At 42.5% G+C, this 25882-nt stretch overlaps 1 protein-coding gene across 4 annotated transcripts in view; it reads right to left on the bottom strand.

Annotated features, from left to right (window-relative positions):
• AFG2A (AAA ATPase AFG2A) overlaps nt 1–25882 on the bottom strand; it is a 312880-nt gene that overhangs the window by 196363 nt on the left and 90635 nt on the right. For all 4 annotated transcript variants that reach the window (XR_012158550.2, XM_073341065.2, XM_073341067.2 and 1 more), the window contains one exon: nt 14117–14243. Coding sequence is in view for 3 of the 4 variants with exons in the window: in XM_073341065.2 (XP_073197166.1) it covers nt 14117–14243 (127 nt within the window). In the remaining variant the exon portion in view is untranslated. The remainder of the gene's footprint in view (nt 1–14116; nt 14244–25882) is intronic.

The raw sequence follows: 25882 nt of genomic DNA, 5'->3' as shown, positions 1-25882 counted from the left end.
CCTCCCTCCATGAAAGCAAGGGCAGACAATCGTTTCGCGCCTTTTTTCCTGAGTTACCTGTACAGACGCCATACCACGGCAATCATGGAGCCCGCTCAGGTAACCATCACCCTATGTCTCCTGGCAGACGCGGTACGCGGTAGACAGTAGCAGCAACCCCTTGCCTTGTGGCAGCAGACGGTACAGTACGACTGGTAGCCGTCATCGTCATGTCAGAGGTGCTCCTGGCCACGTCGGCTGGGAGCGCCTGGACAGACATGAGCGCAGGGACTAAATTTGGAGTGACTTGACCAGGTCATTCTCTTTAGTCCTGCAGTCAGTCCTATTGAACCGTCTTATGGTGAGCAGGCAGGCGATACGGATTGCTAGCCGTCGTACTGTACCATCTTCTGCCGAGCAGCCATGAGATGTGGATGGCATGCAGTCCTTCTGCACCGTCTGCTGCCAGCCAAAGATGTAAAAGATAGATGGAGTGGATCAAAACAAGAAATAGACCAGATTTGTTCTGTATTCATTTGCTTCCCCCCCTCCCCCGTCTAGGGGGCTCATTCTTCTAGGTCACACTGCAGTCACTCACAGAGAAGGTGCAGCGAGGTAAATCTAGCCATGTATCAATCAGAGGCCAGGCTAACCTCCTTGTTCCAATAAGAACAATAACTTAGGTGCACCATTTCTTATTGGAACCCTCCGTGAAGTCCTGCCTGAAATACTCCTTGATGTAAAGACACCCCCTTTGTTGATTTTAGCTCCCTGAAGCCAACCCTGTAAGCCGTGTCGTCAGTCGCCCCTCCCTCCGTCAGACCAACGGCAGACAATCGTTCCGCGCCTTTTTTCTGTGCAGACGCCATACCAAGGCAAGCATGGAGGCCGCTCAGCTCACTTTGGCAATTAGGAGCACATTAAACACCACACGCATTATCCAGCACCGGAACCTGGCAAAGCGATACCGGGCGAGGAGGCGATGTCAGCGCAGTCACGTGAGTGATCAGGACATGGACACAGATTTCTCTGAAAGCATGGGCCCTGCCAATGCATGCATCATGGTGCTAATGGGGCTGGTTCATGCTGTGGAACGCCGATTCTGGGCTCGGGAAACAAGCACAGACTGGTGGGACCGCATAGTGTTGCAGGCCTGGGACGATTCCCAGTGGCTGCGAAACTTTCGCATGCGTAAGGGCACTTTCATGGAACTTTGTGACTTGCTTTCCCCTGCCCTGAGGCGCATGAATACCAAGATGAGAGCAGCCCTTACAGTTGAGAAGCGAGTGGCGATAGCCCTGTGGAAGCTTGCAATGCCAGACAGCTACCGGTCAGTTGGGAATCAATTTGGAGTGGGCAAATCTACTGTGGGGGCTGCTGTGATGCAAGTAGCCCACGCAATCAAATATCTGCTGATATCAAGGGTAGTGACCCTGGGAAATGTGCAAGTCATAGTGGATGGCTTTGCTGCAATGGGATTCCCTAACTGTGGTGGGGCCATAGACGGAACCCATATCCCTATCTTGGCACCGGAGCACCAAGCCGCCGAGTACATAAACCGCAAGGGGTACTTTTCGATAGTGCTGCAAGCTCTGGTGGATCACAAGGGACGTTTCACCATCATCAACGTGGGAAGGCCAGGAAAGGTACATGACGCTCGCATCTTCAGGAACTCTGGTCTGTTTCAAAAGCTGCAGGAAGGGACTTTATTCCCAGACCAGAAAATAACTGTTGGGGGATGTTGAAATGCCTGTATGTATCCTTGCTTCATATTCATGCATTCTTTATTCATTCATCACACAAATAGGGGGATGACTACCAAGGTAGCCCAGGAGGGGTGGTGGAGGAGGGAAGGAAAATGCCACACAGCACTTTAAGCACAGCACTTTAAAAGTTTACAACTTTAAAATTTATTGAATGACAGCCTTCTTTTTTTTGGGCAATCCTCTGTGGTGGAGTGGCTGGTTGGCCGGAGGCCCCCCCACCACGTTTTTGGGCGTCTGGGTGTGGAGGCTATGGAACTTGGGGAGGAGGGCGGTTGGTTACACAGGGGCTGCAGTGGCCGTCTGTGCTCCAGCTGCCTTTGCTGCAGCTCAACCATACACTGGAGCATACTGGTTTGGTCCTCCAGCAGCCTCAGAATTGAATCCTGCCTCCTCTCATCATGGTGCCGCCACATTTGAGCTTCAGCCCTCTCTTCAGCCCGCCACTTACTCTCTTCAGCCCGCCACCTCTCCTCCCGGTCATTTTGTGCTTTTCTGCACTCTGACATTATTTGCCTCTACGCATTCATCTGTGCTCTGTCAGTGTGGGAGGACAGCATGAGCTCGGAGAACATTTCATCGCGAGTGCGTTTTTTTTTCTTTCTAAGCTTCACTAGCCTCTGGGAAGGAGAAGATCCTGTGATCATTGAAACACATGCAGCTGGTGGAGAAAAAAAAAGGGACAGCGGTATTTAAAAAGACACATTTTATAAAATAGTGGCTACACTCTTTCAGGGTAAACCTTGCTGTTAACATTACATACATAACATGTGCTTTCGTTACAAGGTCGCATTTTGCCTCCCCCGACCGCGTGGCTACCCCCTCAACCCTCCTCCCTCCCCGTGGCTAACAGTGGGGAACATTTCTGTTTAGCCACAGGCAAACAGCCCAGCAGGAATGGGCTCCTCTGAGTGTCCCCTGAAAAAAAGCACTCTATTTCAACCAGGTAACCATGAATTATATCTCACTCTCCTGAGGATAACACAGAGAGATAAAGAACGGATGTTGTTTGAATGCCAGCAAACATACACTGCAATGCTTTGTTCTACAATGATTCCCGAGTACGTGTTACTGGCCTGGAGTGGTAAAGTGTCCTACCATGAAGGATGCAATAAGGCTGCCCTCCCCAGAAACCTTTTGCAAAGGCTTTAGGAGTACATCTAGGAGAACCACGAATGCTAGGGCAAAGTAATCCTTTCACATGCTTGCTTTTAAACCATGTATAGTATTTTAAAAGGTACACTCACCAGAGGTCCCTTCTCCGCCTGCTGGGTCCAGGAGGCAGCCTTGGGTGGGTTTGGAGGGTACTGGCTCCAGGTCCAGGGTGAGAAACAGTTCCTGGCTGTCAGGAAAACTGGTTTCTCCGCTTGCTTGCTGTCAGCTATCTACAACCTCATCATCATCATCTTCATCCCCAAAACCTGCTTCCATATTGCCTCCATCTCCATTGAAGGAGTCAAACAACACGGCTGGGGTAGTGGTGGCTGAACCCCCTAAAATGGCATGCAGCTCATCATAGAAGCGGCATGTTTGGGGCTCTGACCCGGAGCGGCCGTTCGCCTCTCTGGTTTTCTGGTAGGCTTGCCTCAGCTCCTTCAGTTTCACGCGGCACTGCTTCGGGTCCCTGTTATGGCCTCTGTCCTTCATGCCCTGGGAGATTTTCACAAAGGTTTTGGCATTTCGAAAACTGGAACAGAGTTCTGATAGCACGGATTCCTCTCCCCAAACAGCGATCAGATCCCGTACCTCCCGTTCAGTCCATGCTGGAGCTCTTTTGCGATTCTGGGACTCCATCATGGTCACCTCTGCTGATGAGCTCTGCATGGTCACCTGCAGCTTGCCACGCTGGCCAAACAGGAAATGAGATTCAAAAGTTCGCGGTACTTTTCCTGTCTACCTGGCCAGTGCATCTGAGTTGAGAGTGCTGTCCAGAGCGGTCACAATGGAGCACTCTGGGATAGCTCCCGGAGGCCAATACCATCGAATTGTGTCCACAGTACCCCAAATTCGAGCCGGCAAGGCCGATTTATGCGCTAATCCACTTGTCGGGGTGGAGTAAGGAAATCGATTTTAAGAGCCCTTTAAGTCGAAATAAAGGGCTTCATCCTGTGGACGGGTGCAGGTTTACATCGATTTAATGCTGCTAAATTCGACCTAAAGTCCTAGTGTAGACCAGGGCTAAGTGTATAAAAATATTTCACTTAACTAACACTTTTCATTCAAATATCCGAAAACACTCTGGAACCATTAAGCCTTACAACACTGCCTCCCTCTAAAAGTAACCAATTCCTGTCACACCAGTTGGCCTATATAATCTCAGGAAAGTTAACAAGATTGGTTGAGAGTTAACAAGATTGTTAACAATCTTAAGAAATCTCAAGAAAGTTGAGATTTCTTAAGAAATCTCAAGAAAGTTAACAAGATTGGTTGAGATACATGCCAAACGTCACGGACTCATTTTACAATTTTAAAAAACTGTGTGCAGGAATGGCCACATTTAGGCAATCCAGGGCCCTAAGCACACCACAAAATATGGTCCCTGTGACAGTGGCAGGAGGTCCCTTTCCCTCTCAGAGAGGCAAGGGCGACACTGATGTGCACCCAGAATACCAGACATTCTGGTACTTCTGGGAATGGCATGAGCCTACCCCTACCTGCATGACACCAATGCTCCCGGTGTGCATGCAACGTCACGCCACATGGAAAATGCCATTTAGAAGAGCATGACACCCAACCCCTGCTGGCATGACTTCACACGCACTGTGCATGCAAGGCCATGGTCCACAAAGGATGCCGTTTTGAAGAGCACACAGTCCCACCCCCCCCAGCGTGACATCACAAGCACAGTGAGTGAGGTCATACCAGCGGGAGCAGAATAGCACACTCTTCAGCATGGCATTCTCATGCACACCAGACAAGACCACGTCCAGTTTTATACCTGTACTGGACCGGACACAAACTGCACAAAAGTAGGACCGTCCTGCTTCAAACCGCACGAATGGCCTGCCTCGTAACAGCAGCTTCCGTACTCTTCTCAGTTTCAAAACAACCATTGGCTTGAGCTCCCTTAGTTGAGCCTGGGCCTTACCAGTTCAGCCCTCAGGCACGTTAATGAGCCTAACAGGGCTGCAGCAGAATTGCCTGATTGGCCACCTGGTCCAAACAGCTGAAAGGAGCCAACAGGTTTACATTTAGGCTTAGCATCAGGTTGTTGACTGTTCGTTGCTTATACCCACAGCTGCGATCACTCCTGTGCCTCCCTTGTTCCCAGCATTGTTCCCATCCTGCTGCAGTCTGCTCCTGTCCTGTTCTAGCCCACCTCAGCCCTGCTCCCCTGGCCCAGCTTCTGACTCTGGCTCTCACCTTTGGCTCCAGCTCAGACCCCTGACTCTGACCCTTGGATTGATTCCTACTTCCTGACCCTGAGGTCAGGCTGTGTCTCTGATCACTAGGTCAGACTGCTGACTTCCAGGAGCAGCAGTAGGGACCCTCCCCACACACCAACAGCCATACAGGAGTAACAAGGGCAGCAACAGGAATTCCCTCTTATCCAAGAGAGGGCGGGAGTAACAGCAGGAGGGAACCATGCCTGCAATTCTTATCTCAGTAGCCAGAGTTTATCTGCTTTAATGGGGGTCTGATCAGGCTGCATCTACCTCCTTCTCTTCACACAGAATTCTCTGCATGAATGGTATTGAGGGACTCCCAAACAGTAGGTCTTATTACTGTTATATATAGGGCCCTACCAAATTCACGGCCATGAAAAACGCATGAAATCAGACTGTGAAATCTGGTCTCCCCCCGTGAAATTTGGTCTTTTCTGTGCTTTTACCCTATACTATTCAGATTTCATGGGGGAGGCCAGAGTTTCTCAAATTGGGGGTCCTGATCCAAAAGGGATTTGCAGGGGTGGGGTCACAAGGTTATTTTAGGGGGGGGGGGGTCATATTATTGTCATCCGTACTTCTGCGCTGCCTTCCAAGCTGGGGGGCCGGAAAGCGGCGGCTGTTGGCCAGGTGCCCAGCTCTGAAGACAGCGCCCCACCAGCAGCCGCACAGAAGGGTGAATATAGGATACCAGGCCACCCTTACTTGTGTGCTGCTGACTTCAGAGGTGGGGGCTGGACACTGGCGGCCACTGACTGACAGCCCAGCTCTGGAGGCAGCAGCACACAAGTAAGGGTGGCAACACCACACCCTGCCCTCCTTATTTCTGGTCATAAACATACAGTTCAGGGTAGCATAAAATCCCTCCTTTACCTGTAATGGGTTAAGAAGCTCAAATAACCTGGTTGGCACCTGACCAAAAGGACCAATAAGGGAAAAAGATCCTTTCAAATCTGTGGGGGGAGGTTTTTATTTGTGTGGTCTTTTGCTGTTCTCTCTGGGACAGAGAGGGACCAGGGCAGGAAAAACCATCTCCTAAAACCCTACCTGAAATAAGCATCTAGATTACAAAAATTGTAAGTAAAGCAAGGAAATGTGTTAGATTATCTTTTGTTTTAGCTTGTGAATTTTCCCTATGCTAAGAGGGAGGTTTATTCCTGTTTTTTTGTAACTTTTAAGTTTTGCCTAGAGGGGAATCCTCCGCATTTTAAATCTTATTACCCTGTAAAATTACCTTCCATCCTGATTTTACAGAGGTGCTTCTTTTACTTTTTTCTTCATAATAAAGTTCTGTTTTTAAGAATCTGATTGGTTTTTAGTGTCCTAAAAACCCAAGGGTCTGGTCTGTGCTCACCTTGTTTATCTATTTGGTTGGTATATTATTCTCAAGCCTCCCCAAGAAAGGGGGTGAAGGGGCTTGGGGGGATATTTTAGGGAAACAGGAACTCCAAGTGGTCCTTTTCCTGAATCTTTGTCTAACTCCCTTGGTAGTGGCAGCAATACCGTCCAAGGACGAGGAAGAATTTTTGCCTGGGGAAGTTCGTAACCTAAGCTGGTAGAATTAAGCTTAGGGGGTCTTTCATGCGGGTCCCCACATCTGTACCCTAGTGTTCAGAGTTGGGAGGGAACCCTGACACTTCTGCACTGCTGCTGGTGGCAGCTCTGCCTTCAGAGCTGGGCTCCTGACCAGCAACCGCCACTCTCTGGCTGCCCAGCTCTGAAAGCAGCACCGCCGCCAACAGCAGTGCAGAAGTAAGCGTAGCAGTACTGCACATCCCCCCCCAGAGTAACCTTGCGACCCCCCCCCCAACTCCTTTTTGTGTCAGGACCCCTACAGTTAAAATACTGTGAAATTTCAGATTTAAATGGCTGAAGTCATGAAATTTACAATTTTTAAAATCCTATCACCGTGAAATTGACCAAATGGACTGTGAATTTGGTAGGGCCTTAGTTATATAAAATGAAGGCAGCAGTTCTCAGAGTTATTTTTCAGGCTCACAGTAGGCCTCACTGCATCAGTTACGCTTGGTTCATGTTCTCAAGGTTTTCATCATGATCATGAAGACTAGAAACTTATCTTTAGAAAACAAAAATTAAGTTTACATTCTGATGGAGTCACATCACTGTAAGCATTGCAGCCCTGAGCACTAGACTATAGTGTCTACCTTTAATCCAACCCTGTGTGTAACGGCATCATTAGGCAGAACCTTTAGATTCCCCCAAAATCCTACAGAAGTCAAGTATAACTTCTTCCTCGTTTCAACCTTAGCAGTCGGTTTATATTACGTTTTCAAGGCTCTCTCTGTAAAGAACAGGACTGGAAGATTTACTTTTATTGTAAATGAAAGCTAAAGTTCTCCTTTATGATCCCATCCCCATCAAATCAGGGGATGCCAGGTGTAGAATACACAAAGTACAAAGCCCAGCTCAGCTTTTCTTTGTAACCAGGGCAACTGTAATCCTATCATGTTGAAGCCATTACATAAACAAGACCTGTGTGTGATCAAGATGAAGAGTACAAGGCAGGCCCTAAAGTAATCAAATAGGCAAATACACAAATAAATGAGCATACTGTGATAGGAACTGTAATTTATGCCAGCAAACCTGACTGGTAAACATGCTTACAGTATCACCTGCTTTAATAACAGATACATTTCCAGACAATAACTAATAAATATGCAAGATTCTTTATTTCCTTTAACTCGTAAAACTGCAAACCTAAATATTTGAATTTCTTCCATAAGCCTCAAGAAAGGCAGAACTTTGAAGTTTCTAAAGAGGAAAGATTATTTTCTTTTGCTGCAGGCCAGAAATTAGAATTTCTTTGCTGATTCTGCCAAACCGCCATAAAATATATTTTTTATTTTCATCAAAATAAGCCACTTTGAATTAGAGCTGTCCCATAGCTACTGAGTGATCAACATTTTGAGGGTCAGACTAACTTTGTAAACCACTGTATGAACCCTCTGACCAAAAGGGACCCTCCAAAACCACGCAAGATCAAACAGGATTGTGGGGAAAGAGTTTCATTCCATTTCCTCACTGTTGGCAGTTTGAGGACAACACATGCTGCAGTTTTATTTTGTTCACATGATCAGAACAGTGGGTTGCGTCCACATGTTTTTTAAATAAATGAGCTAAATTCAACCCTGGGTGGTAAAGCTTCTCCAAAGAATAATTTGGTCCCAGTGTTTTTGGTAAAAAGTTTTTAGGGCTAAGTAAAAATACAAAAAGGAGAAAAATGTTCCTCTGTACTGGCATATTTAGAGCATACTCATGAGCAGCATGCAAGACATCTTAGATTTGAACCCATATTCTTCCAGGCTATTCACAGTTTTTTAAAAAGCATGTATAAACTCCTAGTTCTTTGGCATTCATTGCATTATTTGTGCATCACTACAATTTTGGTTTTATACTGCTCTGAAGCATAAGAACAGAAGAATGGCCATACTGGGTCAGACCACAGGTCCACCTAGCCCAGTATCTTGTCTTCCGACAGTGGCCAATGCCAGGTGCCCCAGAAGGAATGAACAGAACAGGTAATCACCATGTGATTCATCCCCCCCCCCCCCGTCGCCCATTCCCAGCTTCTCAACACTGATGAAATCCAGACCATCATCAATCTAAAAACAATAGGCTATGCTGACATCACATCATCTCATTCATCTTCATTTGTCCCATCACATCCTGTCATTCTTATGCAAATGACACACTTGAGGATGCAACTTTTCTGCACTCCGTGATAAGGGGGAGTAAGGCTGTTAAAAGCCCCAGGGTGCCATCCCAGACCACAGACTATCACTTCATTCAACACCTTGTGTTTTACATCACATCTAATGTGTCTGACATTCAAATTTGACCCAGCAGGAGGTAAAACTATTTGATTTCTCAGCTACATACATCTCACTTCCTGTGCTGAAACACTCACTGAACTCCCTTGGGATCAAACAGTGTCTTGCTTCAGTGTCCCCTTGCTAATGGAAATTGAAATACTGCTCAAGAGGAAGAAGATATTTGCATGGGGCATGTAACAATGATAGCAATCCACCCTTCTCACCTAAGAGTTAAGATCTCTCTAAGGTGCCACAAGTACTCCTTTTCTTTTTACTAAAACCTTGGGTATGCTGAGACTCTGTGACACAGAAGCATCGCATCCGATGAAGTGAGCTTTAGCTCATGAAAGCTTATGCTCAAATAAATTGGTTAGTCTCTAAGGTGCCACAAGTACTCCTTTTCTTTTTGCGAATACAGACTAACACAGCTGCTACTCTGAGAGAAGCAAGTTGGTTTAGATTAGCGAATACCAAGGAGGAAAAACACATAGGTTACCTTCCAAGGAAATTTGGTAGAGAGCACTTTGGAAAGAATGTGCACACTCAATTACAAGTCTGTTTAAAACATTTAATTTTAGGTTGAATAAGAGTATACAAGATCCTAAAATGTTTTAGGTCCCAAAAATTATTCCCCAAGCCTAGAAGTCAGCATGAATTAAAATCATTTCCCATACTTGTAAGTCTGTCTCATCAGTTCTATTCCCACAGCTGTTCCCCCAGACACCACAGGTGGTGAAAACTAAGCTTATCTGTTGCACAACAGGAAGGATTTTATTATTATTTACTCATAACAGTGTTTTGTTTCATCAGCACCTTCAATAAATGCTCTGAACATCTTGTTCCCATCACACGTGTGAATGTAGGAAGAGCAATTTTTATTAGACGGGAAAAAATACGGGAACAAGAGAAGTACGTAAAATAAGACATTTTCTCTGAGGAAAGTAGCAACCACCTAGAACAACCTTAGCATCATGTGAGAAATGAAGTTGGTTAAAATGTCTCACACAGTCTTAAATGTGGGGGTTGTGTTATTGGCAATAGTGCTTAGGTACCATGGTGATAGTCCAAGAAATTATTATAATTAATAAATGTATGTCACAAGTACCAACCAAGTTTACAGTTAAATGGATGGCTAAAAATATGTGTAAATAAGAGAGTCCTGATATCCATATTTACAATGACAGCAAAGCCTGCATCAGACTGAGGAAAAATAATCTTCCACTTACTTGCTCTCTATAGTCTCAAAAGTTTGTCTCAAATTATAGGAAAGTACCATAAACTGTATATTAATAGATAAAGAAGAAACTACATAAACAGGAATATGCTGGATTTATGTTTACTCTTTTGGTAAATTAATACATCTAGACATATCACAAACACCTTCCAAACTTTTCTCTGTTTACAAAGCTAAGAATAGAACCTCCAGTAACATTTACTGTATTCCTCAATCCCTGCAACACCAAAGCAAAGAACACAGATGTGCATTGTACTTGTGATTTTTTACAGTATATAAGAAACACACATTAAAGTGAACATACAGTCATCATATGAATGCTTGAGAAGGGCATATATTGATTGGAAATATGTGATTACACTAATGAATATTTTAAAACATTACATTAATTCATATTTTTAAAAAGTTTTTAAAGGCATATATGGAAACTGACTAATCATAATGTAAACCACAAATCCACATTGCAACATTTTCCAGTTGTTAGTTTACTGAAGCCCAGAATAGTGATGTTCTTATAGTGTTCACCCCTCTCCCTTTTCCCTTCCAAAGAAGAGAAAGAGCAACCACTGTAAGCGTCCGTGACTCCTGGGATAGAGTAGCATAATGGTGCAACCTACTTGGCTTGTAGGAAGCATGGTGTCACTGTGGGTACATGTACACTAGAGCTGGAGGAGTAATTTCCAATTTGGGTAGGGATACCTGTGCTCTGATCAATCTAGTGCACTAAAAATAGCAGTGTAACTGTGGCTGCATGGCTAACAGTTGTGCCTCCAGCGTGCCTAGGATTTCAGATCGGATTGTACTCGAGGTAGCTAGCGCATCCCACTGCCTGTGCAGCTGCAGCTACACTGCTATTTTGAGAGTGCCAGCTTGATCAGAGCTAGCACGGGCATGTTCATTTGAGCTGGAAATTACACTTTCCAGCTCCAATGTACAAACACCACCACACTGACTCACTGGTTCTCAAACTTCATTAAGTTGCACTTGGTCTCTCTCCTCCCACAGTCAGTGTGGAATGGCAAGATTCTAATCTATACCCATCTATAAAATAGCCCTTTAAAAGAGAGTTTCTTTTCCTTAGAAGAAAATATTTTAAATCTTTTGAAAATGATTTTATTTTCCTTCTCCCTTGTCTTTCCTTTTGTCCAATTCAATAATAAATAAAACAACGATACAGCTCTGTAAAAATCAGCAATAAAAGGAAGTTGGAGAAGCATAATTTGTATTTAAAAAATAATGTAAGAAAATTAGTCTTATCCATTTCTCATAGATTTTAAATTTTGTAAGGCAGTCCAAGACCTTTTCTATTCAGAACGAACTATAACTTAATGGGCATGTGTTCCCTCTTCGTTGTCTGTTGGCAAAATCAAGAGCTTCCTAGGCATTTTCACTGGGCAAGTTGTAGTGAGACACATAAACTAGTGTTTTGAAGTCAAAGCAAGAACTTCCTGACATAGCAGCCCAAATTACACAGGATAAAAGAAGAGAAGCTAATAGTTAACAGCAACCCTTGCATTTAAATTATATTCATCTGAAAACCCTTTCCCTCACTAAGAGGGAAATCCTCGTCACCCAATTCCAATCTCAGCTAAATGGGAAATGTGACTTTCATGAAGATATAAGGGAACAGAATTCTTCCTCTCAACCACCAGAATATCTACAACCTTGCTCCAGGGTTTCTACTGCGGGTATTTACATAGTATTTTGTTCAGCGGAACCATTTATTTTGCACTTTGCCAGAAATGGCAAAACTGAGGGAAGCCAGGGATGATAAAAGGGCTTCGTCACCTTCCGTCTTTATTACCCATAGGTGAAATTTTGTTTAAGTTCAGTAAAATTTCAACCTTTTGGCTAATTTCTAAATAGATCTAAATCTCCTTTCATTGGTTCCTGTCTTCAGCAGTATATCTCCTCCTCCCTCTGCTGCTCTGCAGCAGCTGATAACTAAAATAAACTATTCCAAAAGAAGTGGATGTACAAACAGATCCATGCATGGACCAGCACTGCATACTGTGAGATTAGAACAAAACCAGCAGATGAAATTTAAAATCCTCCAGTCTACATGACAGAGGTCTGCTTTTGCAGCAGAAGTTGTAGCTGCAGAATGCAGTATTGCTAGTAACAGAAGTCCTGAGCAGCTATTAATATTACAGATTGGTAGCTGCCTGTTGGGTTTGATAGCCGGTTGCTGGAGAAGGCGAATTTCGAGGATGAGTTTTGCTTACTGTCATTTAGTAGTTAGCGTGTTTGTGTTGTACTGCCCTCTTCTGAATGGAATGTCTTGCTCAAATGTGATTATGTTGCTCTAGAGCAGGGGTTCTCAACCTTTTTCATTCTGAGCCCCCCTCCGAAAACATGCTATAAAAACTCCACGGGCCACCTGTGCCACAACAACTGATTTTCTGCTTATAAAAGCCCGGGCCGGCGTTAAGGGCAAACAGTGCAATTGCCTGGGGCCCCATGCCATAGGGGCCCCCACGAAGCTAAGTTGCTCAGGCTTTGGCTTTAGCGCCCAGTGGCGGGACTTAGAGCCCTGGGCTTCAGCTCCATGCAACAGGGCTTCAGATTTCTGCCCTGGGCCCCAGTGAGTCTAACACTGGCCCCCTGGATGAGAACCTGTTCTATAGCATATCTGGTCAAAGATTGGGATTTCCATCCATAGGGAAATGCCAATGTTTCAAAATTTGATATTTTCCCAAATCGGGACAAAAAGTTGAAGACTAGATTTATTTTTCAAAATAGATAGTCCAACCAGAGGGGAGACCATGGTTCATAATGGGAGTCCAGCGCATAGAGGGAAATGGGGGCATGAGGCACCCAAACTTCAGCTTCCAGGAAGCACTGTGGCAGTTCAGGTGAACAGAAAATAACATCCAACTGACCCAAAAGGAAATGTTTCTCTTCAATATGACAAATCAGAATGTTTCAACTCAGGTTGACCTGATGCCAAATTAAATATTTAGTGTACATTTTCTCAATAGAAAATTATTTTTTTTTGGCAAGAATCAAAAAAATTCCCACAGATAGTTTCAATTAGAAATGACATTTTCAACTGAAATTTATTTGAGGGGAAAATTCCTGACCTGCTCTACCCTAGTGGCTAACACACAAAGCATATAAAAAAGCCTTAATGATAACAGCCATCAGTGGACCGTCTCTTGCACACAAGTGATAGAGGGTTGTGTTTTTTGGAGGCAAAGTCAAGCAAGGAAAGACTTCCTTGAGTAAGGAGCACCACTTAGAAATGCTTCTTAGAGGAAAGTAGTTCAAACTTGGTCCACTCCATCCTTTTTTACTCGGACAAGAGAACATGGCTGTGGACTGTTTTAAAGTGATTTGGGGGAGTTGTGGAGTGTTTTGGATTATTATTTTTTTTTTTTTGCAGTAAGCTACAGATTTGGGTTACTCAAAATGTAAAATGGGCTGTAATTATTATCCAGATATATTCAACTCGGTATCTAAAAAGAAATTGTAATGTTTTACACCTGGAACAGCTATGGCTGGAAATGAGCTGAACTAGCAGCATGGATTACTAAATATTTTCAAAGGAAATAACTAATGCAGCAGTCCAGCAAACACCTTCATAAACAAACACACACTCTGAAAGCAAAATAGACACAAGTGCTTCTACAGAAATTTTACAGACATCCTGGGAGCTTGATTTAAAAGAAAAATAATTTTTCAGAAAACTGATACTTAAGGATGTTGCAGAACATTTTTATTTTCACTAAGCCTCATGTAACAAAAAAAGGAAATGCAGACACAACCCTTTCCTCTCCCTTTGTCTTTGTCTTTCAAAGATCTTCCCTTCAACAGAAAATGGATTAGAGAATTAGGGGAAACCACTGAAAGAGAATCAAATTATTTCAGAAGCCAGTTTTCACAAGAGACCAGAATATACCACAATGCAACTATTCTTACCTTGTCTATCATATCCGGTCGGTTTGTAGCTGCCAAAATTGTCACGTCCTTTAACTGTTCTATCCCATCCATTTCCGTTAACAGCTGAGCCAAGACACGGTCTGCTACGTTCCCAGCACCTGAAGACCTGATTAACAAAAATGCAACAGATTAGTTGTTCCCTTCCTAGATAATTACCAAATGAGAAAGGGTTTACTCTTCTGTAAAACCATTAAAAAAACCTTTTCAATTTTATAGAATAGCTTTCTGATTTTTCACTTTCATCTTCAGTAGCTGAGGGGAAAAATAACATAAATCATGTAAACTAGTTAAGGGTATATTCCAGAATTAGCCCTTCAAAAGATTTCTCCGTATTCATAAAAACGTCTGAGCTTGTCATTTACTACCTTGACATGGCAGACTGGACAAGGTTTTCACACAATATAAATAGTCTGGTGTAAATATTTCTAAGGGGGGAATAGTTGGATTCAAAAGGCTTCCTAAGAGACAATACCTCAGTTCCTACCACTACCCAGGTGATTGCTTATGCCACCCCATCCAGTACAAAGTACAAGTACTTATTCATTTTGCAGTGTTCCACTATATTTTCACTTCTTCAACCTCCATCAAATGAGACCAATTTGAGTGCTAGCCAGCTAACTCATAAATGCATTTCCTGCCTTTATAATTTATCCATCTGTTTCTCCAGGAGAACAGAACAGAAAAGAACAGAAAAAGAAAAAGTTAAGTTGGGGGAAAGAAAGATACAAGTATCAAGATTTGAAATCCCAAAAACGTTAAACCCCAAAACAAAGGCAAAATATTTTTTATGCCTTTGAAGAAGTTTGGGAACGGATTCTAGTCACACTAAAGTCACACAAAGTCAATGGCAAAACTCTTAAATACACGTGAAAGACATGTTAAAAAAAAAGTAATTTGGTATTTTCATTACAGCTTCTAATTTTTTTAAACTAACAACAATACACTTGGGTTAACTCACTGTACAATCAGCCAACTGCCTTCTGCCCAAGTAAATGTATGTACATAGAAGAGAGATGTTGAATAACTCAAAGTAAAGGAACAAACTGTACGGTTACTTAAATCCCACTTACAAAACCTTTCTGAAATGTTATGCTTTGGTCTGAAGACATCATCAAATAATAATAGGTAAATAAATTGATAATAATAATAGGTAAATAAATAATAGGTAAAATTAGTAATTCAGCGGGAAATATACTTTATTTCAAAAACGTTATAAGAACTAGGGGCATATTGTTTTATCAAAAAATACTAAGATGCAAGACCCAGGAAATATTAGGGCCATATACACATACGTCTTGTGTGTGTGTGTGTGTGTGTGTGTGTGTGTGTGTGTGTGTGTGTGTGTGTGTGTGTGTGTGTGTGTGTGTGTGTGAGAGACACACACACACACGGAAGAAGCTTAATATCAAAGCCAATAGATCATCTTTGCATATAATGAAAATATAATACAATGAGGTACAGAAAAGGTAAACTAAACAAGTGCCAGTTCTTTTCTGAAAGAAAAGAAATGGAAAAGTCAGCATCAATAACAGTATCTGAAACAAAATCAGAATAAAGGTTGAGTTATTATTAAAATGTGTTTTTAAAAAACCCTAATACGTCTGAATGGAAGCAAAGCTGTGCCTACAAATTCACAGGCTTGGGACCAGACTCTGAACTCTTGATTTCTGAGATGGGTGAGATTTTCTATGAGGCTAAGCCAAAATACTGGTCTCCTGAAGGCAAAGACAAATCAACAGCTTGTTCCAAAAGCTCCCTCTGCTGAACAACTGCTGCAAGTAGAGTTGAGAAGTTTAAAACAGGTGGGGGAGGAAAGGGTGGGGAGTAAAGCCAAACAGTGTTAAGACTAAAATTTTACTGACCTCAAATAACAGAATTTAAATCATCGAATTAAGGCCTGCTCCTTACGCAGGGTAAAACTCAGACTGTTATCAAATAGGATTTGCCCACCAAAGATGTAAAAGACACAGTAAATCATCCAGGATCAGCCCCCTTGCCATAACAGGATTGCTCCCTACAGACTACTCACATTTCTTCATAATTTTGTGCCACTTTGTCTCCCTGTATTTAAAGGGACACTTTCCAATATATTTTAACAAATGTTATTCTCCATTATTTATAATACCTTCCTAGTGATGCTCAATTTATCCTCCTTTCTTTGGTAAATATTTCTTTTGTCCCCAGCACCACTTATATCGCTAAAGAAGCCTTAACATTGCAACAATTAAAAATATATATATTTAAAATAACTAGAGTTTCTATAATTTTCAAGGGGGAAAGAACAGATTTTTAACTTATTGCTGATATTCAGAATCTGGAAGACATCTGCTTCCTGGTTAAATAAATGTTGCCTAACACAATAATGGGGTGAGCCAAGGGGATTGCTGAGAAATATTAGAGAAGGGACTTCGTTTCTTAGTCAGCTTTTTTTGTTGTGTTGCAGCAGTGTTAACAATTCCCCAGTGAAATGAGTGCATTTCTAACATACCGAGAGGTCACAGCCCTATCTATTTAAAAGGAGCGGAATGTGATACAATACTATAGTTGTTTGCAGGTTAGTAAATACTTTTCAAAGGAAATAGATCTTTAAAATAAATTAGAGTCAACTTTTGTAAAACTTGTATCCTGAAAAGACTTATACATAGGCTTAACATCTCAACCGTGAGACTACTCATAGACAAACAATTAGGCATGAAAGCCTCTGTAAGATCAGGGTCTAAATGAAAATTGCACGTGAAAATGGTCTGAAACCAGAAGTCACCGGGAGAGGGGGCAAATTTTTTTGGTTTAAGAAATGCAGGAATACGTGTTTATTTTTATTTTTTATTTGAGGGCGGGGGGAGGCATTGGATCCCTCCTGATACGAACATCTATGTTGCAAGTTTCAGTATGGAGACAATGTTTATCCCAAGTATAAAAATCATGAACAGGGTGGACTTGGAAAGTAACTGAACAGCATCTAAATTAATCTCATTGATGGCAAAATCCCCAAATGTTTTCAAAGAGTGAAAAGCAAAGTTAAATTCCAACCTACATGCTATGTATACATAAGGCTTAAGAACATACTCTCCCCCCTCCCCCAATACTGTACATTAATCCAACAGTATGAACTCCTACATCCATGCAGAGCCCCACTGAAGTCAATGGTATTTGGTACCAGACCAACAGCCCAAGATAGCAGATCCCAGTGAAGAAATATGGCCTTTTCTATTATTTGGCATCAGATAGGGAATATGCTACAGGCAGAGGAAAAATATTTTATAGTAAAGACAGGTGGCTGAAAAAAAATTAATAAAATGTCTGAAAATAAAATGTCTGATACACAGACAACTGCCTGGAATTTGCATGTATTTACTCAAACTAGATTGTCATATTGCGCAACATATTTAGCCTGTATTCTACAGTAAATAAACTGGTCAGGCTTGACAAAGCCCTGGCTGGGATGATTTAATTGGGGATTGGTCCTGCTTTGAGCAGGGGGTTGGACTAGATGACCTCCTGAGGTCCCTTCCAACCTTGATATTCTATGATTCTATGATTCTTTTGGCTTAACAGGATATCCTATAAAAATGCAGACAGGCAGACATTTATCGCTAGAGATTTCTTCACCAGCTGCTCCAGAACTGCATCACCACCATGTGCTCCGAGGAGCTCCAGTGCTGCATAAACTGTTAATCTGAAGGGTGACATACAAATATGCATTTTTCCATTTTCCCATGATTTCCCAGCAAGGGTTTCAAATTAATGCAGGCAATGCTCATTAAGGCTGCCTGGACTTTTGATACATACGGCAGTCAGAAAAACAAATTATGATTAGCCCTCCAATCCTACTTACACATTTCCACAACCAACGGCCAGCCAAGACACCCCCACCCCCCCGCCACCCTACCTGACTTCCACACACTGATTTCATCATCACAACTACACAGAAATAGTCCTCAAAAGGCACGTACCGGTACAGACTCATTTCCTGTCAGCAAACTGACTGAGAATGAATGCAGTCAAAATTAAGAGTTTGAGAGAGCGTACGCGTGCCTCACCCTCACCACAAATTCCCACAACTCCAAAATAAAAAAGGGGGTAAGAGAAATCTGGCAACTTCATTGCTGCCTGAGAACTTTAAATCCTTTGTAATGTTGTGAAAATAAAATTACACAGTTCTTTTTAAAAATATGAAATAGGATTAATGTTTGTACAGTGCTCTGAAAAATATAAAGCAGTAGCTAAGTATTAAGCATTACAATCAGTTTGCAAGTCATTCTTTCTGTGTACGGATTAAATTTTTTGTCAAATCCTCTTTAAACCACTTTCTACACATTTACAATAATCTCTTAAAGCATAGCACTTAGTTTTTTTAAATCACTTGCAGCCAGAAACTACCACCCTTACTCCCACTGAAGTGTAAATAACTGTGCAGGTAGCCCATTGATTTCAGAGAGCATGCGTATGCATGTCTTTACTCATAACACAAATTCCCTGAATTCCAAAGTATGCCACGTGAAACTATTTATATAGTTATGGCACTATTTAGTGTAAAACAGACAGATTAGGCCTCAATAGTAGTGAAAGCTCCATTTCCCATGTGCATTCTGAAGTGAGAGATTCCTAGAATACAGGTGTATTTATATTGCATGCAAGACTTAAAATTAACCATTGCTATCTGATTGACAACCAAAGCAGCATATGTGCTGCTCAACATATGGGATTCTGTGACAGGGTGCACTGGTACCACGACAAACAAGGGGTTAACCTCAGTTTCCCTTCCTCCTCCCGGCTCCTGGAGCCTGATCCAATGCCCATTAAAATTAGCTCCAAGCTGAGCCTTCCAAGGCTAAATAACTAGTTTTTAAAAAGGAAGCCACTTTTGAGATAATCATCTGCTATTTATTTTTTCCACTTCTTAAACTTAAAAAGCTGAACAGATTTTTTAAAATTTAAAAAGATATATCTCCCCAAAATGAGAAGTTAAAGGTCCAGCTCATTACAGAAATTTGTAAACAAGCATTCATAATGAAAACACAGACAGACCCTTAGTCCTAGAGGTGTTTGCAGGATTGATCTAAAATGAGTAGTTTTGCAGAATACAGCATATAACATTTTAACTCAGAAATTTACTTGAGCCCTGATCCTGAAATTGATCAGGTTCAGCAGTTTGCCTGCACAGAACTTTGTCAACTTCAGTGAGGCTTGGTGCAGGAACCCTGAACAAAGTGAAGTTGCAGAATCAGGACCGTAATGTAGTAGATAAGGTGGAAGACAAGGATTGCACAATGAAGGTAAATTCCAAGAAAATCAAAAGAAAGCTTCACCAGTGTCTTTTGGATTAACATCTTAAAATCAACCCAAGAACCTACTTATTCCTTCAAAACAATGCTTTAAGCACCTAAAGAAGATACCTGTAAGAATTATGAAGTTCCTGTTTCCTCTTATCTGGTTTAAATACAGTATCCTGAAGCCGCCACATAACTTGGAGGCCAAACTCAACTACATTTTTTTAAATCAGTAAGAGAACTACATCATGCTCAACTGATTTCAGCAACAGTGACTATGCTGTTCAACTTTCCAGAAAAATGACTGAACAATGACTGCTTACTATTCTGCATACAAAGGGCCAGTGCTGCTCCCACAGAAGACAGTGCTGCAACTGACTTCAAAGAAAACAGATTTAGGGTCACAGTAAATTATATTTGCAGTAGGCTGATAAGAGAAAGCATAACCCCACTCATGGGACAAAAGTAAATCTGAAAAGAAAAAAAAATAGTAAAGTAATAACAAAATAAATACCACCACCTACCACTTAAGAATTCCATACAAACATTAACAAATTAACCCTTATCATAAAACCATGAGGTAGATATATATTTTTGTACCCATTTTACAGGTGGTGGGAGACTAAGTGACTTGCCCAAGATACAGAAGTGTCTGTGACAGAACTGAGATTAGAAGTCAGCAGTTCCTGGTCTTGGATCTGTGCTCAGACTCACAGATGACACCTCTCTGACAAATTAAATGAGGTTTAAGAGACTAATTTACATTTTTATATGGCATTTATCTCAAATCATCTGAATTAACAAACCGTGGGCCTAATCCTTCTCACTTTACTCACATGAATAGTACTACTAAAGATCATAGGGGTAAAATGAACAGGATTTGGGCAAATAAGTACAGAGCACCACAAAGTCAGCCTTTTAAGAAAGAGAGAAGGATGGCAGCCCAGGGGACACCCAGGATATTGCAGAACGGTGTAAGGGCACTCCAGGAGAACCACCTACTCTGACAAGATGCGCCATGGAACTTAATGTTTATGCAGAGCAGGCAGGGCACTAAAGTAAAACATGGAATTCAACTTATCTACCTGTGAAGTATCAACTGGTGAGCTGACCATGCCAGGTTTTGAACACTGATTATGATGGATTTCAAGGAGAATGTAACGCTTACATCACTCTCAGGTAGATCCACCGGGACTACACTGCTGGTAAGCCTGGGAGAAGTTGGAGAGGGCTGCCATGGGCAAGGGTAGCATCTCAGCACAGATGACCCTGAACTCATGGAGATAACCAGGTTAGGGGATAGACCCCACAGGCTTTACCATACATAGGTGAACCCTTCCACCCAATAGCATACTGTAGGGTAATCTCCATATGGGAATCATCACTGAGATTTCTATGGGAAAAGTTTCCCACAGTTTTTCATTGGGGGGGCGGAGAAGGGGACAATCTGGCCCATTGTATCTACCACATAATATTAGACAAGACCTACATAAAAGTTTAGTCTTTTTACCAAAAAAGTTAAAGTAAATATTGAAAGGTATGAGCTTTAAAAATCTTCCTGCAAATGGCAATCTCAAATTACTTCTTTTACTGGAACTGGAAGGAAAAAAATTAACATGGACACAAACGTAAAACTCATTGACATAACAAAATAGTTGGTATCAAAAAATTAATATCTGCTCAAATAGACCAGAATTCTGAACTTCTCTATAAGGTACTGAGGTAAAGGGTTCCTGAAATACCAAAGACCCCTGCCAGCACACTCCCACACAAAAATCACTCCGCTCACACTGTCTGAAAGATTTTATTGAGTCTGACATTTCTGTCAGGGCTTTGTAGGGGTAAACTGTCAGCAAGAAGCACCTGCCAAGTCAGTCTTTTCAGTCCAACTGCCATGATCGTAATTAACTGTCTCACTGTTTTATTTCCTTCCCTCACAAATGTTGATGAAATATGGCTTTGGAAGTTCCATGTTTTCCACAGTATTAAAAGAAAATTTTACTCCAATAGCATAGTGGCTAGTAAATAAATATAATAAATAAATAAATAAATAATGGCAGCAATACCTTCCCAGAGAATAGTAATGTCTCACAATGACAATTAAGGTATTTGCCAAGAAAAAAAGCTTTTAAAGTGGATAAGGACCTTAATTTACAGTTGAGCCTCTTTTCTTAAACACTGCTAGGACTTCAAGAAACATCTCCAGCTCTTGAGTAAAATTACTGGCCTTGCAAATATAGGTCATTACATTCATGCAGGCAATAGAATATGGTTACAACTGACACTTCTGTTTCCTGTAGCACCTTTCATTCAAGGATGCCCAGTATCAGAGGGGTAGCCAGGTTAGTCTGTATCTGGAAGCCTACTTTTGCCATCTCCAACTCAAGGAATATTTTCAACACACCACTGAACAGTGCACTGATCTACAGGAACCCTCCTTCCAACACTACAGGAAGAAGAATTCTGCGTGGACTCCTCCTGACAGTTGAAATGACAGGCTGGACTTCTACATAGAGTGCTTCCGCAGCCGTGCACAGGCTGAAATTGTGAACAAACAGCATCACTTTACCCCATAACCTCAGCCGTACAGAATGAAATGCCATCCACAGCCTCAGAAACAACTCTGACATTATAATCAAAGGGGCTGACAAAGGAGGTGCTGTAGTCATAATGAACAGGTTGGATCATGAACAGGAGGCTGCCAGGCAACTCTCCAACACCACATTCTACAGGCCACTATCCTCTGACCCCACTGAGGAGTACCAAAAGAAATTACACCATCTGCTCAAGAAACTCCCTGCTATAGCACAGGAACAAATCTAACAGACTCACCCCTAGAGCCCTGACCAGGGGTATTCTATCTGCTACCCAAGATCCATAAACCTGGAAATCCTGGATGCCCCATCATCTCAGGCATTGGCACTCTTAAGGCAGGATTGTCTGGCTATTTGGACTCTCTTCTCAGACACTATGCTACTAGCACTCCCAGCTATCTTCGAGACACCACCGACTTTCTGAGGAAACGACAATGCATTGGTGATCTTCCTGAAAACACCATCCTGTCCACCATGGATGTAGAAGCTCTTTACACCAATATTCCACAAGAGGATGGACTACAAGCTGTCAGGAACAGTATCCCTGATGAGGCCACAGCACATCTGGTGGCTGAGCTTTGTGACTTTGTCCTCACCCACAACCATTTCAGATCTTGGGACAACTTATATCTTCAAGTCAGCAGCATTGCTTTGGGTACCTGCATGGCCTCACAGTATGCCAACGTTTTTATGGCTGACTTAGAACAACGCTTCCTCAGCTCTCGTCCCCTTGCGCCCCTCCTCTACTTGCACACATTGATGACATCTTTATCATATGGACCCACGGGAAGGAGGCCCTTGAAGAATTCCACCTGCATTTCAACAATTTCCACCCCACCATCAACCTCAGCCTGGACCAGTCCACACAAGAGATCCACTTCCTGGACACTACAGAGCAAATAAGTGATGGTCACATAAACACCACCATACACTGGAAACCTACCGACCACTATACTTACCTCCATGCCTCCAGCTTCCATCCAGGACACATCACACAATCTATTGTCTATAGCCAAGCCCTAAAATACAACCGAATTTGCTCCAATCCCTCACAGACAAACACCCACAAGATCTTTATCAAGCATTCTAAAACTACAATACCCACCTGGGGAAGTGAGGAAACAGATTGACAGAGAGAGACAGGTATCCAGAAGTCACCTACTACAGGACAGGCCCAACAAGGAAAACAACAGAACACCACTGGTCATCACGTACAGCCCCCCAGCTAAACCTTCTCCAGCACATCATCAACGATCTACAACCTATCATGGAAAACGATCCCTCACTCTCACAAACCTTGGGAGGTAGGCCAGTCCTCGCTTACAGACAGCCCCCCAACCTGAACCAAATACTCACCAGCAACTACACACCACACAACAAAAACACTAACGCAGGAACCAATCCCTGTAACAAACCCTGTTGCCTACTCTGTCCCCGTATCTACTCTAGCGACACCCTCAGAGGGCCCAACCACATCAGCCACTCCATCAGGTGTTCATTCACCTGCACTTCTACTAATTTGATAGATGTCATCATGTGCCAGCAATGCCCCTCTGCCATTTACATTGGCCAAACTGAACAGTCTCTACGTAAAAGAATAAATGGACACAAATCGGACATCAGTAATGGTAACATACAAAAGCCAGTAGAAGAACACTTCAATCTTCCTGGACATTCAATAACAGATTTAAAAGTAGCCATCCTTGAACAAAAAAAAAAAAAAAAACTTCAAAAACAGACTTCAAAGAGAAACTGCAGAGCTACAATTCATTTGCAAATTTAACACCATTAATTTGGGCTTGAATAGGGACTGGGAGTGGCTGGCTCGCTACAAAAGCAATTTTCCCTCTCTTGGTATTGACACCTTCTTATCAGTTATTGGGAGTGGACCACATCCACCCTGACTGAATTAGCCCTGTTAACACCGATTCTCCACTTGTAAGTAAGGTAACTCCCTTTTCTTCATGTGTCAGTATATTTATGTCTGCATCTGTAATTTTCACTCCATACATCTGCAGAAGTGGGGTTTTTTACCCACGAAAGCTTATGCCCAAGTAAATCTGTTAGGTCTTTAAGTGCCACCGGACTCCTCGTTTAATTCAAGGATTTCAACATAATTTCCATGCATCCATTCATTATCCCGTCAAAGTAAACATTACTACCACTTTAGAAATGGAGAAACTGTGCTACAGTGATGTTAAATGATTCCTTACCCCACCCCACCCCACCCCCAGCAAATCAGGTGTCTCACAAAGCAGATGGATAGCAAAACTGTGTGTAACTATTACTGAAACTGATTATTACTGATTATCTTTTAGAAATATTAATCCAAATTTACATCTGGCATACACAGGCACAACTCAACTCAAGTTTGTCAATTAGGCCAACAGCGAAGTCAGACCACTGTTTATATATTAATGTGATGGACTCTATAGAAAACCCTATAATTGATAGTTTGTAAATTAATTGCAAGTTAAGCAATTTAAAATTGTGGCCAATCAAAAAGTAGGGTATGACAAGCATTAAAATAAGAAATCTTCCTTCAAAACAGGCAATTGCTTTGGCTGTAATGGTGGTGACAAAGCTACAAAAGAGGGTCATAACTCTAACCCTTCTCCCACTTCCCCACCAACACCCTATGTTTGGACACTACTTACACTGCTGCCATACGTTATCTACCCAACTATAGTCAGGCAGTACCCACTGTAATGCATCCTTGTCCTCCCCCTCTCCCACGACTGCAGATGACTCAAAAGGAAAGAACCTGGGCAAGTCATGTAATACAGCGCTTGGGTTAAATTTTTGGCTTCATGAACGTCTGTATACATATGTATCTTCTCCATTTACGACAACCTCTCATCAGTTACTTGGCGGAATTAGCGAAGCAATCCAGGAAAAGGGAAAGGAAACCATGCATTAGAGTCTGTTTGAAAGCGGGTTGTAGAAGGATACAACCATGAAAAACAAAAAGGCCTTGCAAAAATGCATGTTACTCTTCAGGGACTGAATTTAACTTACCAAGGAAAGGGAAGTCAGAGTTACACCCTCCCTAATTCACAGTGTTGTGTTTCAATTTCTGAGAGTTCTCCCAACTGTACAGGCCCACTCTGGTCAATGAGCTGGTATAGAATGGGTCCTGTGAGCTGTTCTCCACTGGCTCGGTCTGCTCTCATATTAGAGCAGGCAGAGCTCCCTCTCATTGTGAGCTGCTAACCTTCCCTCCATCGAATCTCCTCCTAGTGAGAAAGAGTAAGAGCCCTGAAACCACTCACTCTCTCCTGCACCCCCACCCCAATGTGGGGAGAGGGAAAGTGGAAAGAGCATCCGGCAGTCACTCACTCCTTCTGTTCCTGGACAGAAGCTGTCTTGCCTGTGCTTGCTCTCTCTGAGAGACTGTGAACAACTTTGCCTCTTGTCTCCCTAGCCTGGAGAAGAAGACTGTGCTCCCTATAGCCTTCCTGTTCCCCAGAGAGATCTGGGAATCAGATTTCTCCCAGCACTCCTCCCTCAACTCAACCACAAAAGATATTATAAGGACAATGAGTGAAGAAATAAGAGACATACACGGGATGGATTTTGCTGGGAGCAGGGCATAGGGAGATACACAGAAAGCATTTGGTGGTGCGGGGAGATGATGGAATACCAAATGCATTTTCCAGGGAGGGAGAAAACAGACTGGATTGGAAAGGGGGGTGTCTTGGTTGGGGGCAGTTCACCAAGTGTGGTTAGGAGAAAAAAGTGGATTGGAGTGGTGTATGACTGGGAAGAGAGCTAGTGAATTGAGGTGGTGCTGAGCAAACATATATGCACGTGAAAGAGGAGTGGATATGGGGCAAGATGGTATGTTTGGGGAGAGGGAGAAAGTACATGAGAAGAGATAA

Source organism: Lepidochelys kempii, chromosome 4, assembly GCF_965140285.1.
Source record: "Lepidochelys kempii isolate rLepKem1 chromosome 4, rLepKem1.hap1, whole genome shotgun sequence".
NCBI classification, from domain to species: Eukaryota; Metazoa; Chordata; order Testudines; family Cheloniidae; genus Lepidochelys; species Lepidochelys kempii.
This window is presented reverse-complemented; position numbering and strand designations above follow the sequence as displayed.